The following is a 14,119-nucleotide window of genomic DNA, read 5'->3' as shown; positions in this document are numbered from 1 at the left end:
AAAATAAACCTTTCAAACAGTGATCAATGCAATGAAACAATATAGTTAATATTATTGTATAGTTGAGTTTTCAGTATTTCATTTTAAATATATTAAATATATTGTTTAAGTCTTTATGCCATGAATAATTTGGTTGCATTCTTCTGTTTTTTGGTTTGTTTTTGGTTTTTTTGGTTGCCTTATTTTAAAACCCTATTCTAAATATATTGAATGTGTTATTTAATATTTTATGTCAAGAATATGGGTTCAGTAAATTTACAATAGAATTAAAGAATCCAGTGATCTAAAGTGAAAATTATATGTACTTATTAATTTAAGAACAAGTTATTTCTCTATTTCACTTTATAATAAATACCCAAAATTAAAAAGAATATCATATTGCCTGTGTAGGAAATAAATTATCTCTCATTTTTATTAGTCTTTTATTTTTAAGTTACCTACATTCATAAAGCAAATGAATTTATTTATTTGAAGTAAGAGCTATATTATAAAATTAACCTTCCAAAAAATTTATCTTAAAAGCAAAATTTTGCTTATTTCTCTTTTATGTAAAATAAAACCTGTGTTGTGACAGGAAACTTTTTGGTGTAAGACCACTTTTAAATTTACATTTACTATATTCTATCAAAAATTTCTTTAAAAAGGATTTCTTCATTATTTTAAAAAAAGTAAAGGAATTTATTTTTATTCTTTTACACCAACGCACTATGATATATATCTCTTTTCTAAATTTCTCAGAAATACTACTTTCACATTGCCCTTTCTTTTTCATCATCTAATTACAACTAAACCTCTTAAAATGTTGTATCTCGTCTATTACTCTAAAAAAATCAAAATAGTTCTCTTAAAAGAAGCTGATGTCCTTCTTATTGCTTCATTGAGAGTCTTTTTTTCTCAGCTTTCTTTTTCCCCCTCTCCCTTTTGGAGGTTTTGATAATAGTTCATTCTATCCACTTTGGGAAAATCAATTTCTTAAGCTGTGGTTTCCTGTAGTGGTCTAAGTTTCATTCCTTGTTCTGTTTCTATTGAACATTTCATATTCTTCTGCTCTGTAATTGGTACTGTTCTCCAAAACTATAAATAGAGACCACTTTCTTTCTTTCTGAGTGAAAGTCTATGCTCTGGAATAATGTTCTGAGATGCCAACTAATGTTCCATACATTTTTTTCATCTAGGATTACCATCTACTTGCATTGATTGGTTCTACAATCTCCTTTTAAGGAGCCTGAAATCTTCACTGGCTACCATCAATATATGTGATGGAAGCATTCACTCATTTCAAATAGTTACTTGGCCCTTGTAGACATGTGAGTTAGTGACCTCTGGATTAAATAACTGAAGCATTTAACAGGCTTTAAATATATCCTTGGACGCCAAGACAGCACAGAGGCACAAGGGGAAGCTCAAAGTGCAGTATGGCAGATTGGGATGACGGATATCTCAGTGTCACCCTATGTAAACCAACACGTGCCACTATTCATAGATTCAAGTCTACTGACAATCCATAAAATAGGAAATCTTTAATTAGAAATGAACTAATTTTATAAAAATAAAAATGAATAGCCTGACCAGGCAGTGGCACAGTGGGATAGAGCATCGGCTTGGGATGCAGAGGATCCAGGTTTAAAACTTTGAGGTCACTAGCTTGAGGGCAAACTCATCCGACTTGAGCATGGACTCAACAACTTAAGTGTGGCATCGCCAGCTTGAGTGTGGGAACATAGACATGACTCCATGTTTGCTGGCTTGAGTCCTAGGTCACTGGCTTGAGCAAGGGGTCATTCACTCTTCAGGAACCTGGCTTGAGTCCAAGGTCACTGGCCTGAGCAAGGGGTCACTCATTCTGCAGGAGCTTCATCAGTCAAGACCCATATGAGAAAGCCATCAATGGACAACTAAGGAGCTGCAACAAAGAACTGATGCTTCTCATCTCTCTCCCTTCCTGTCTGTCCATCTGTCTGTCTCTCTCTTTCTCACACACACTAAAAAATAAAAATAAAAATAAATAAAAATGAATATACATTAATGGCAAAAATCAGAATTGAGATCTGTACCTGCTAAACATGTTTCTGACTGTGACTTTTTTTATTATCTGTATACAGAGAATGCTCTAATTGTATGCCTAGGTATAATTTTAATGTTTTTCCCAGTTTGAGATGTGAGTTCCCAGCTTCTCATAAGACTTGATTTAATTGGATCCATAATGCTCATCTGCCTCGCAGTCTGTTCTTCCTTCTGCAATCAATAAGAGATCTGACCTCACAGTCTGCCACGTTCAACCTGGAAGGACTCTCCGGTACTCTCTTTGCCACTCTGCACATCTCACTAGTCACCATGTCTTCTAATACACACATCAGCAAAACTTTCTGAATTCATATTCCTGAACACCTTGTCTTTATTTTTTGGCTTAATAACTCTGTATTCTGAGGAGTATTAAAGTATTTCTGAAGATTTATTTTCCTTCCATAATTAAATGCAAGCAGTTGAGGATGGAGGTTGGTTCTTGTTATATACATTCACACCACAGGCCCTAGCATAGTGCCTTGCACAAAATACCACTAAATAAACATGTAGCTGCATACTGATGCACAACCAAAACTTGAAATTTACATATGTATTCTCCAATTGTCTACTTTTTGGAAAATAAACCAATTACTAGTAAACGAACATAAAGTTTAATATAACTTCTTGTGTCTTTTTACCACTTCTGGAAGGTAAGTGTTTTTAATCTGACACACCCAGACACGTTACTTACAGACCTTTCCCCTTTCAGCACTGAGGTTCATAAAGACCCTCTTGTGGAAGATTCTTTGGAAATGATTGTGTTATGAATCATCAATTCTAATGAAGGTTGAAAAGTGAAATTATATGTATAGAAAGATTTCTGTAATAGTATATGATATGAATTTTACCATAAACTAGACTCACTCAGGCAAACTCGAAACACCATCTTTATAAGAATAACAAAAAGATACTGATTTCCTAAAATATTTTTTAGGCATTACTTTATACACTGATCCAACTAAGTTTTTCAGAAATTTGAATCCTTGGTGCCATTCATAAACTCAGACTTGGACCATTGGCATTGTGTTTTGAGGAGTGTTTCTATAACTAAGTTGACAGAAGCCACATTTAGGCATGATTTTGTTTAGGAAAAATACTAAGCTTTTTACAATATGAATTAGGTCTTCTGGAATCTATACTGATTAAAAAACTAGAATAATTTTTAAGGACCTGATTGCATAGCTCAGTTGCTTAGAGTATCATATCATCCCAATCAACCAAGGTTGTTGGTTCAATTCACAGTCAAAGAATATACAAGAATCAACCAAAAACAGCATAAATAAATGAAACAACAATTTTACGCTTCTCTCCCTTTCTTTCTCTCCAAAATCAATAAATAAGAAAACACACTTTCTAGAATATTTTTCTAAAAAATAGTGTGTCTATTGAAATGGAAATGTACTACTATTTTAGCAAATATGCACTCATGCACTTAACAGATATTTATTGATTTTCTACCATCAACGTGGTACTGGTAATACAAGAGAAATGTGGCATCTGAACTCAAGAGGGTTTAGAGTTCATTGGGGAAAAGAATGCTGAAAGAAATACACACACAACAAAAAAATTAAAATTGTGTTAAAGGATCAGAACATGGTTCTCTGTAAAAGAATACTTGTGTTGACCTCCAAATTGTGTTGCCAGAGAATGCCTCAAAATTAATATAAGATGTAGAAGTTGCTGCCCGAAGGAAGAAGGATTCAAAGGAGAATCTAAGACAAGAAAACAGCACATGCTACTGTCTTTATATCTGGAAAAGTTCAGCTTTCTGAAAATACTAGAAGTTGGCCACCGGGGCTACAGTAACATTTAAGTGAAAGTAGCACAGGAGGAAAGACTGAAACAGCCCTCTCCTCACACTTTTGTCCCTCCTTTCACAAAGCAACTGTAAAAATCAGATCATGTCACCAGTCTACTTCCAATGCCTTAATGGATTCCTCATGCACTTCAGATTCCAAAGTCCTCACTTGCTCTGGCTCCTGTCTACCTTCTCAGCCTCATGTCAGAGACTCCTCCTGCCCTCCGGCTTTCTAGTCAGGTTATCAGTCCGCCACTTCCCAACTCATTTGCAGTTTCTTATTCTTATGCCAAGATTACTTTCTGGGGGATGAAGGTAGGGCAGGGTGATGGGAAGTTTCTTTAAACACATGTCTCCTATCTTAAGGTCTCAGCTCAATAGCAACTCTTCAAAGGGTTCATTTCCAACCACCCCTTTATTATCTATCACAATTATTTACTTTCTTCCTCTAATCTGTACTTGTCCGATCTGTATTGTATCCCTACAGTGGAAGATCCAGGATGTCAAAGACCATATCTGTGTTCTCTCCACTGTTCTCTGGATTCTACCTATGCCTAACACATAGTAGATTGCCCTGCAATAAATAGTCATTCAAAAATGAATAAACAAACATTGGAATAAAAGAAATAATACTGGAGAAACTTGGCTATTTAAATCACCAAGGGGAATCTAGATTTATTTATTTTTCCCTAAATGTAATGGGAAATCCAGATTGGTTATGAACAGGGGATCACAATTATTTAATTAATATGTTGATAAGGAAATTCCGACGGCTCTATGAAAAGATGCTTGGAGCAGGGCAAAAATCGAAGCAGGGGACCTGTCATTAGAAAGCTATTACAGTGGTCTAGGTCAGAAGAGGAAAAGCTGCAGATGTCGAAGAGAGCGTAGTAGAAAGACAGTGTTTGTCGATGGGTCATGGTGATCCAACAGTCACTAGGGTCAAAGCATGGAGGTCAAAGTATTGCTCTACCCCTGATCGGTAAATGAATAGCTGCTGGCATAGTCAACTAAATTAGAAAAGTGGTAGAACAATGAGGCTATCTGGAAAAAAATAAAAAGATAAACTTTTTTAGAATATTCATTTCGAAATGTGTAGGAGACTTTTATTTGAGAAGTTTGGCTCTGAAATGTGGTAGAAAAATAGGGAAGAAGTTGGCAGAGATGTTACAGAGGTGATGTTGACAAACAGAATCTCTTAGATTCACCTGCGGATAAAAAAAATCAACTGGTGTTTTTATAAAACATTCACATTTTAGTCCCTTTAGTCAACCTGGCTAATTGTATGTTTAGTCCCTTTAGTCAATCTGGCTAATTGTATGTTTAATAAGTTTTCCTGGTGACTGCTACTACCAGGGAAATTTGAGAAACAATGAAATAGGATATATAGAACATATTTTTATGACAGTGAACCTGCAGAAAGGAAGAGCCTGGATATGTGACAGATTTTTAAAGTGTGTGTATGTGTGAAAGAGAGAGGATTTGCTTCTGACAAGTAGAGAAATACTTCCTTTCTTACTTGTTTAATTACAAGAAAGAAGGATAAGATGGGTAAGTACAGGTACCAGTAAGTTTTTGTTTCACTGCTAGAATTTTCAATCTAATAGCCTGTTATTCTCTCAATGAAATATTTGGCAAGAGCATCACTGGAAAATTAAAGGTAAAAGGCAATGCATTTAATCAGTTATAAAAAGGATAAAATAATCATTGTCAAAAATGGGAATGCAAAGTTTCTAAAGAAAAGATTTCTTGATATCATTGTAAGACAATTTGAGGTTGTTGCTAATAAATTCATAATATATAATCCTCCCAGTTTTGTATTTCAATGGCAATAAATAAGCACATAAAAATAATTTTTAAAACTTTTATATTTAATAAATTAAACTGGATGTACTTTTTAGAAAAATATTTATTTTTTTTCTAAAATTACATGTGTTGTGACAAAATATATGAACTTTATTATGGTTTTAAAGAATATATATTAGGAGAAATGTACTCATTGTAATTCAATAAAAATGAAAAGGTAATTTAAGAAATGTGTTAAAATTTGTATGGTAGGAGATATCCTGACATACTATGATCTAATATTAAAACAATTTCCCCCATAAAATTGGAGTTAAATATTTCTAACTTGTATTATATGAGTTAATCTTTATATTGTTAATAGCATCCTGTGAAGATGGATTTGAAAATAATTGAAAGGATATTTTTATGATATGAAAAGAATTGAAAAGATGTTTGTTTGTTTGTTTGTTTTCTGTGATTGTTATTGAGTAAAGATCAAAAGAACTTCAGGGTACAAAATGAGGACCATATGGCCCAGAAAAGGACAAATTTGTTATCCTGTAAGTTGTTAAATTACCAGGTAGATTTCCAAAAGAGTCTGTGTAGTCTCTCTCTGTGAAACTTAGAAATACATCCTTACAGGATAAGTTGTAGGTACTTGATCCTCCTTGATACATCACTAAGTTCTGTCTTGGTGACCTTTCAATGGTTTTCCAAAAATGATCTGTATTTTTTATAGAATGGTGTTAAGACTTTGGTTTAGATTCTTTAATTTATCTTATTTAAATTCAGTGTCAAAAATGGGAACATAAATATTCAATATATTTATATCTATTCAGGTAAAAAAAATTATGGATTCTATCATAAAGTCCATTAGTATATGCTCTATCCGTATGCAAGTCATAACTGTCAGTGATTGTCAGCAAAAAGAGCAGAAGTGCAAAGAAGACATAATAAAACCATCAGTAAGGCACTCTATTACACCTGTTACATATGAGTCACAGAGCTTCATCATTATGCAGTATTTACACATATCACTCAATCTTGTGGATTTATGTGCACATGCAGCCTAGGTTCTTTAACTAAAACTCTGTAGTTTCCCATTAGAGCACACAAAATGTACATGAACTTTTTTCTCTTTTGTCTGCAATGACCAAAAAATTATTAAATCAGATAGTTAGCTTTGCCTTTAAGTTTCTCTGAGAAAAAGCAAATATCCATATATTAAGACTTATTTTCATCTCTTCTGACCCCTGAAAAAATTCATCTCGTTTCATCTGTTTCTTCTATTGTAGGTACAGTTAAATTTATATTCTTCAAAACAATTAAGAGAACTCAGGTGATTCACTGTGAGAAAGATGCATAAAATCCAATGGACTTCATGCATTCTGGATTGTAGTATAGCCATGGTGCACTGACGTTGTGTTGCTGTCTCAGAAAAATGGCATTATTTTAATCTAAGGATTATCTTTGACAGTATCTACCTATGTAATTGGCACACAATCTGGCTTGAAGAAATATTTGTTTAATGAAGTGGGAGGAAGGATTACATTTCCCCAGGTAATGCATTGTTTTAGAAGTATTTGGAAGGATTTTTATTATTTTTGAAGTTTTATTTTAAATTTGAAATAAATCAGGACTTCATTAAAATTTCTCACCACTCCAGGAGATTTTCTCTCATTTTTTTTTTCTTTTTTGTTTAAATGGTTGAGAGGGAAAAGAAGCTATCTGGCCTGATTTTTTTCTATTTTGCAAAGACTTAGTCAAGCCTTATTGTACATTAACTTCAAGTGAAGATGAAAGTTAAAAATAACAAAGAAATTCATCATTATCATTAACTATCATGAAGTTTTTTCCTGAAAGATTTAAAAAAGAAAAATAATGTCTCTTCAATCTTAAGGATAATAAGTATCAAAGAAAAAGTTTAGGGAGGGAAGAGAAAAGAAAAATAACAACTTGGAGATAGAAAATACATCCTTTTCAGAGTAAGTGCAGGATACAAACTCAAATGTGTCACCTTGCTGCCGCACTGGTGATGATCTTCAGACTGCCCGGGTTCCGGATAAGCTTGTCCAGAATGCTGACAATCTGCTCAAACTTGGGCCTGTTGTTTCTGTCTTTCTGCCAGCAGTCCAGCATCAGCTGATACAATGCAGCTGGGCAGTCCATGGGAGGTGGAAGTCGATAGCCTTCATCCACAGCTTTAATTACCTGTGCAAGAAGCAAAGTTTCCGGTGATTTGAGAGATGAGACTTCACTTCTTCATGGGCAGAACACACTAGTGTGAATACTTTAAAGTTAAGTGAAAAAGTCCTCATTTTAAATTGCTTAAAATATAGAAGTTTATGAAATAAATAAGATACTATTAATGCCCAAAATTTTTATCTAAAGGAAGATCAAGAGAGAGTGAATTGGCCTGACTAGGCGGCAGTTCCGAGCAGTGGATAGAGCGTGGGACTGGAATGCAGAGGACCCAGGTTTGAAACCCTGAGGTCCCCGGCTTGAGCAGGGGCTCACCAGCTTGAGTGAGGGGTGGCTGGCTTGAGTGTGGGATTATAGACATGACCCATGGTCACTGGCTTGAGGAAGAGGTCACTCCCTCTGCTGTAGCCTCCCGGTCAAAGCACATATGAGAAAGCAATCAAAGAACAACTAAGGTCCCGCAACAAAGAACTGATGCCTCTCATCTCTCTCCCTTCCTGTCTGTCTGTCCCTATCTGTCCCTCTCTTTCTGTCTCTTTCAAAGAGAAAGAGAAAGAGAGAGAGGGAATTTAGAGAAGTTAGTAGAGATATTTTTCATCCCTGACTGGTTGGCACAGTGGCAGAGCACTGATCTGATGTGTGGATGTCACGGGTTCAATTTCTGGTCAGGGCATAGAGGAGAAGTGCCCACTGCCAGGTGGATCCCGAATGGGGGCACATGCAGGAATCTGTTTCTCACTGAATTAAAAATAAAATAAAATAAAATAAGAAAAGATACTTTTCAAGTTAAACCAAAAAAAAAAAGTTCCACGATATAGAAAATTCTGTGAATTTTAAAGAAAATTGTATTTGGTAATAAAAATTTCTATGAAAATCATGTATGAATAAAACAGAAAATAAGTTTATAGATTTCATATATACCACACTTCAAATGTTAGCTTTCAAATCATAGTAAAGTCCATTGGTAAAAACTCATGTATTGCACATTTAAGTAACTATCAGTTTATTAGTATTTTTAAACTACATAACATAGTGATTTTAAACTTTTTGTTGTTGTTGTTTTATCGTTGTTGTTGTTGTTTTTTTCATTTTTCTGAAGCTGGAAACGGGGAGGCAGTCAGACAGACTCCCGTATGCACCCAACCGGGATCCACCCCGCATGCCCATCAGGGGGCGATGCTTTGCCCCTCTGGGGCGTCGCTCTGTTGCGTCCAGAGCCATTCTAGCGCCTGAGGCAGAGGCCATCTTTGCTCCAATGGAGCCTTGCTGCGGGAGAGGAAGAGAGAGAGAGGAAGGAGAGGGGGAGGGGTTGAGAAGCAAATGGGTGCCTTTCCTGTGTGCCCTGGCCGGTTGGCTCAGTGGTAGAGCATCGACCTGGCGTGCAGAAGTCCTGGGTTCGATTCCCGGCCGACGCTCTACCGCTGAGCCAACCAGCCAGGGCCTTAAACTTTATTATGTTATCAGGATTATCTGGAGAATTTATGCGGATGACTAACAGCTGATTGCATCAGGCCTGAGAACATATATTACTACAAATTCCCAGGTCATGTTAAAGATGCTGGTCTATGGACCATGTTTTGGGGTGCTGTGATACAGAGAAAAGTTGAAAAAATGAAGATGTGGAATGAGAGTCTCATATTCCCATTACTGTTATAAAAATAGCTTGTTTGAAGAAGTGCAAAAAAGTTTTTATTTCCAAATACATTAAAAGTAATTTTAAATGTGGTGAGTAGGAAATGACTAAAAGCATCTCAGCTTGCTTTCTTATGTATTTTGAGATCATGCTCACAGTTTCTGGCTAAGCATAAAGAAAATTTTGTGAGTGCTGATTCCATACGCCAAGAGCATCCTTTTACTAAGCATTAGCAAAACATGACATATAAAAACAAAAATCCTTTTGAAAAATCATATCACAGTTATAATAGAGAGTTGAAGATTATGTTTTTCCATTCAGAGACTTCAATTTGTATAACTAAATGCATGTGCAACATTAATACATTATGAGAAACAACATGCTACAGATTGGTTGTTTTGTCTGATTTTAGGAAATATATTTAAGTAAACAAAATGTTGGCATAGATACGCTAATTAAATCTACAAGGGATGGCAAACATGTGTAACTTACTAATGTTACATAGAAACAATTTTGTAGGAAAATATTTCAAACACTCCCTGATATATGTTGGTTATCTTGTTAGTCATTTATTTTATTACATTTTAGTACAAATGTCTTTATTTTTGTGTCAATTCTACACTCCTGCTGGAGGAAAACTTTAAAGCCCTAAAAGCTGGTCAATTAATATTCTTGCAAGATTTAGAAACAATTTCATTTTTAAGTATTCTATTTCAATGTCATAAACTGGGAGCCACCTGGTTTCATTATGCTTCACTTCTTTGCACAGCTTGATATCTTAATCTGAATCCATAACTCATGGACTACAAATACTTACATCTTGATTGGACATCTCCCAGTATGGTCTCTCTCCATAGGACATCACCTCCCAGAGAACAATCCCATAACTCCACACGTCGCTGGCTGATGTAAATTTGCGGTAGGCTATAGCTTCTGGTGATGTCCACCGAATTGGAATCTTTCCTCCCTTTGATATAAAATCACACGGGCATACAAGATCAATGCATGAAACGTAATATACATATCTGAAATTTTACTGAATTTGTCAGAGTGTTTCTCTTCTGAAATGAGATGTGAATTTCCGTTAATGTATTTTGATATTATTTTTAATACCAAGAGTGAGCGTAATATCATTTACTCAAATATTTAGTTATAACTACTTTAAATTAATTTTAAAGTAATAAAGAAAAAATTGAAAATTGCTTAACTATTGACATTTCAGATTCACATGACACTAAATTTAGTCATTTGTTACAAAACAACTTGAAGTGCATGTGCTATACCATATATTAGAATAGAATAAAGAATCTCCAATCAACCTTTATTGACTTAACTAGATTTATGCTTTATCATAGAACCTTAGTTCATAATGTGAATAAGTAAATATTGGGAAAGAAGCTATGCCACTCCTTGATTCTTACAGGTATTTATTAACTAAATAAATTCAAAATAAAATTATAATTCCACAAAGCTTTCTTTAATACATTAATTAATTATCTTAATTTCATTAGTGACTCACTTCATCATTATTCACTGAGGTGGCTTTTGCATACTAGGTAGGCACAATATAAACTAGAAAGATATAATAACTATATTCCCAGAACCTTCTAGAGAAGAATATTGGTCCTATGACTTATAGAATATATAAAGGTATGACTCCCATGGTATTTGGTTTCAGTTTAAAAGATACGTTTAATAAAAACGTGCCAAGAAGTAACTATATGTGAAGTATTATGCTAGTTACTCTGCATGAGACAAACGTATATAACATACCGACCCTCATATTTGGAAAATATCAAGTAAATAGGAATAATAATTAGTTGCTGTGAATAATAAAAGCAGGAAAAAATTATTTTATCAAGAAAAATAAGCTTTGCTTCTCAAAGTTACAATGTATATGAACAATCCATGGCTCGCTCTCATGCAGTGGAGATTGTGATTTGGAAGATCCAAAGAGTGGGCAGAATCTTCACGGCGAAGGAGCTCCAGGTGGTGTTGAGCATGCTTTCTATGGACCTTCCTCATCCTCAGTACAAAGACAGGAGTGAAGACTGTTGTGCTCCAGAGCATGAAGCCCCCATCATCACCAGAGAGACCGAGGAGGTCATGGATAAATTGAGCTTTAAAAAAATGTATCATATCCTGATACAACAAGAAAAATTAATGGATGCTCCAAAGAGGTTACATCATCAAAATCTTAAGCTGCTGACATTGCACATTCTAGTTCTGAAGTAATGCTCAAGGGGGACAATATATTGCTTTTGAGAAATGGATAGAAAACTTAAGAGTTAAGTTATTGCACCTCATTCTGCCTAAATTTCTTCATCTGCTATTTGGGAAAGTAATAGTTCTGACTCATAGTTTTTTTTGTGGGCTAAGTGACAAATTTCAGTAAAACTTTTAGCAAAGTCCCTGGCACATGGTAAAGTCTTAAGAAACATTAGCTTACTACTCCCACACTCTGAGGAAAATGACATAAATCAAAGCCCAGAGGGGGTGAATCTGTGTTCTGGAAGAACAGTTCTACAGATTATGTGAGGGATATAATGAGAAAGGATGAGAAAAGTCAACTCAGAATGTAGGTACACTGTTTTATCCTGCAGAGGAGAACAGTGTATGTGATTTTTACCTACTTCAGAAAACTTAACACTTTTTGATATTTTCACACAAGGGAGCGGTTCAGATGGAGAACTGCCAGATCTTTGAAAGAGGTAGGGCTTCCACTAGGCTTTGAAGAGTGCAAAACACTGTAGATGTGTGAGCACGGAGAAGGGAACTGAGCACACCCTTCTTGAGAAGCCTCCAGCTTATGGGCAGTGGACAATTTCTATTGAATTAAAATAAATCAAATTGGAGAGATGGGAGCTGATTACAACAGCCTTGGGAGTCAGTGAGGGACACTACATAGCTCAGTCCACACTACAGCAATGATGGTCTAGAAACAAAACAAAACAAAACAAAAAAAGGCTATATGAGAGGACATATGGTCTTAGAAGTTTCTCCTTTCTCTGCTCTCTTTCTCACTTATAGTCACTCACTCACTCTCTTCTTCACAGTTTGCATTTTTCCAACAAAAATTAAGTCTTTTTTCAGTTGTCAAGCCTAACATTGCCCTTTTCTCTGTCAATACATTCAAATGTAAAATAATAATAGTAACATTTAAAACCCCCCAAATTCACTTATTTGCACCTGTCTAGATCAAGTTTGGATTTGTAGTCAAGATTTCAAATAATTACTTTTAAATTTATAAAAACAGAATTATTCATGTGTCAATTAAAAAAAAAAAACCTATTCAGGATGCCAACTAGAATTACTGGGCATACTCTCTCTCCCTTAAAAAGTTCTGAGAATTAATAGAAGTCAAGCAAAGCTTTATTCATGGTGCAAAGAAAATATAACATTTAAAAATCTCAGCTCATTGTCTTATCTTTACTCCACTTTGCCATTCTCTTTTCTTTGCCTAGAACCAAATTCCTAAAAGAAGTACAAAAATGGCAAAGAAAGAAAGAAAGAAGAGAGAAAGAAGAAAGAAAGAAAGAAAGAATAAAGAAAGAAAGAGAGAGAGAAAGAAAGAGAGAAAGAGAGAAAGAAAGAAAGAAAAGAAAGAAAGAAAGAAAGAAAGAGAAAGAAAGAAAGAAAGAAAGAAAGAAAGAGAAAGAAAGAGAGAGAAAGAAAGAAAGAAAGAAAGAGAAAGAAAGAGAGAGAGAGAAAGAAAGAAAGAAAGAAAGAAAGAAAGAAAGAAAGAAAAAGAAAGAAAGAAAGAAAGAAAGAAAGAAAGAAAGAAAGAAAGAAAGAAAGAAAGAAAGAAAGAAAGAAAGAAAGAAAGAAAGAGGAAATGACAAAGTCTTTTCCATGCTGGAAAATTTGTATCTATTTAGAAAAACAAACAAGCAAAAAACCAAGGCATAGCTATATCACCTTACTAAGATCTTTAGTTGAAACGAAAATATAGACATTATAAAAAAAATTGATTAATAACAACCATGAACAAGAAACCCACTTACTATGTTTTACTTCAGCCAGTATTAAAATGGCACCTGCCAAAGTTGTTTCATCATTAATGCTCCATCACTCCTTTTTCAGAGAGGAGAGCATTGAGCACATTTTAATAAAGATTCTTTAAAAAGTGAAACTATAAAAAGTGATCTTTTCCTAGGAAGGACATGGACAAGACTGTGGTTAAGCTTGGAAGCAGAATCCTTTCATGTGCTGTTCTGGGTACAGACACAGATGCTACCGAGGGATCTTGGCTGCTGAGGTCAAGCCCATCTCTCATTGGGAGCCATGGTCTCCACAATCTCTTAATTTGACTGCAACTCTTGCAATATATTCTCAAATATATATTCTCAAATATAGCACATAGTTACAGATTTAAGCAAACTATTTCCAGAATAATTTTTCTAATCAAATGCTGTCTACTTGCTTTAACTGTATAAATCTTATTAAAATGATAAACCCTACACAAAGATAAAATGTGCTTTAGAAAAATGTATGATAAATTATTTTAATAAAAGTGCTTACATTTTATTTTAATGTGTATTTATTGATTTTAATGGGAGAGGAAGGGAGAGAGAGAGAGAGAAAGGCAAGAGAGAGAGAGAGAGAGAAAGGATCATTGATCTGTTTCTGTATGTGCC

General features: G+C 34.6%; 1 protein-coding gene across 2 annotated transcripts in view; it reads right to left on the bottom strand.

Moving 5' to 3' along the window:
* The window catches only part of EPHA3 (EPH receptor A3), a 396,391-nt gene that overhangs the window by 15,760 nt on the left and 366,512 nt on the right, over positions 1-14,119 (bottom strand). For both annotated transcript variants that reach the window (XM_066347040.1, XM_066347041.1), the window contains exons 14-15: positions 10,300-10,449; positions 7,665-7,858 (exon numbers count right to left, since the gene is read on the bottom strand). In XM_066347040.1, the coding sequence (XP_066203137.1) occupies positions 7,665-7,858; positions 10,300-10,449 (344 nt within the window). The remainder of the gene's footprint in view (positions 1-7,664; positions 7,859-10,299; positions 10,450-14,119) is intronic.

This window comes from Saccopteryx leptura, chromosome 8 (assembly GCF_036850995.1).
Source record: "Saccopteryx leptura isolate mSacLep1 chromosome 8, mSacLep1_pri_phased_curated, whole genome shotgun sequence".
Lineage (NCBI taxonomy): Eukaryota > Metazoa > Chordata > Mammalia > Chiroptera > Emballonuridae > Saccopteryx > Saccopteryx leptura.
Note: the sequence above shows the minus strand (reverse complement) of the source record. Positions and strands in the feature narration are given on the sequence as shown.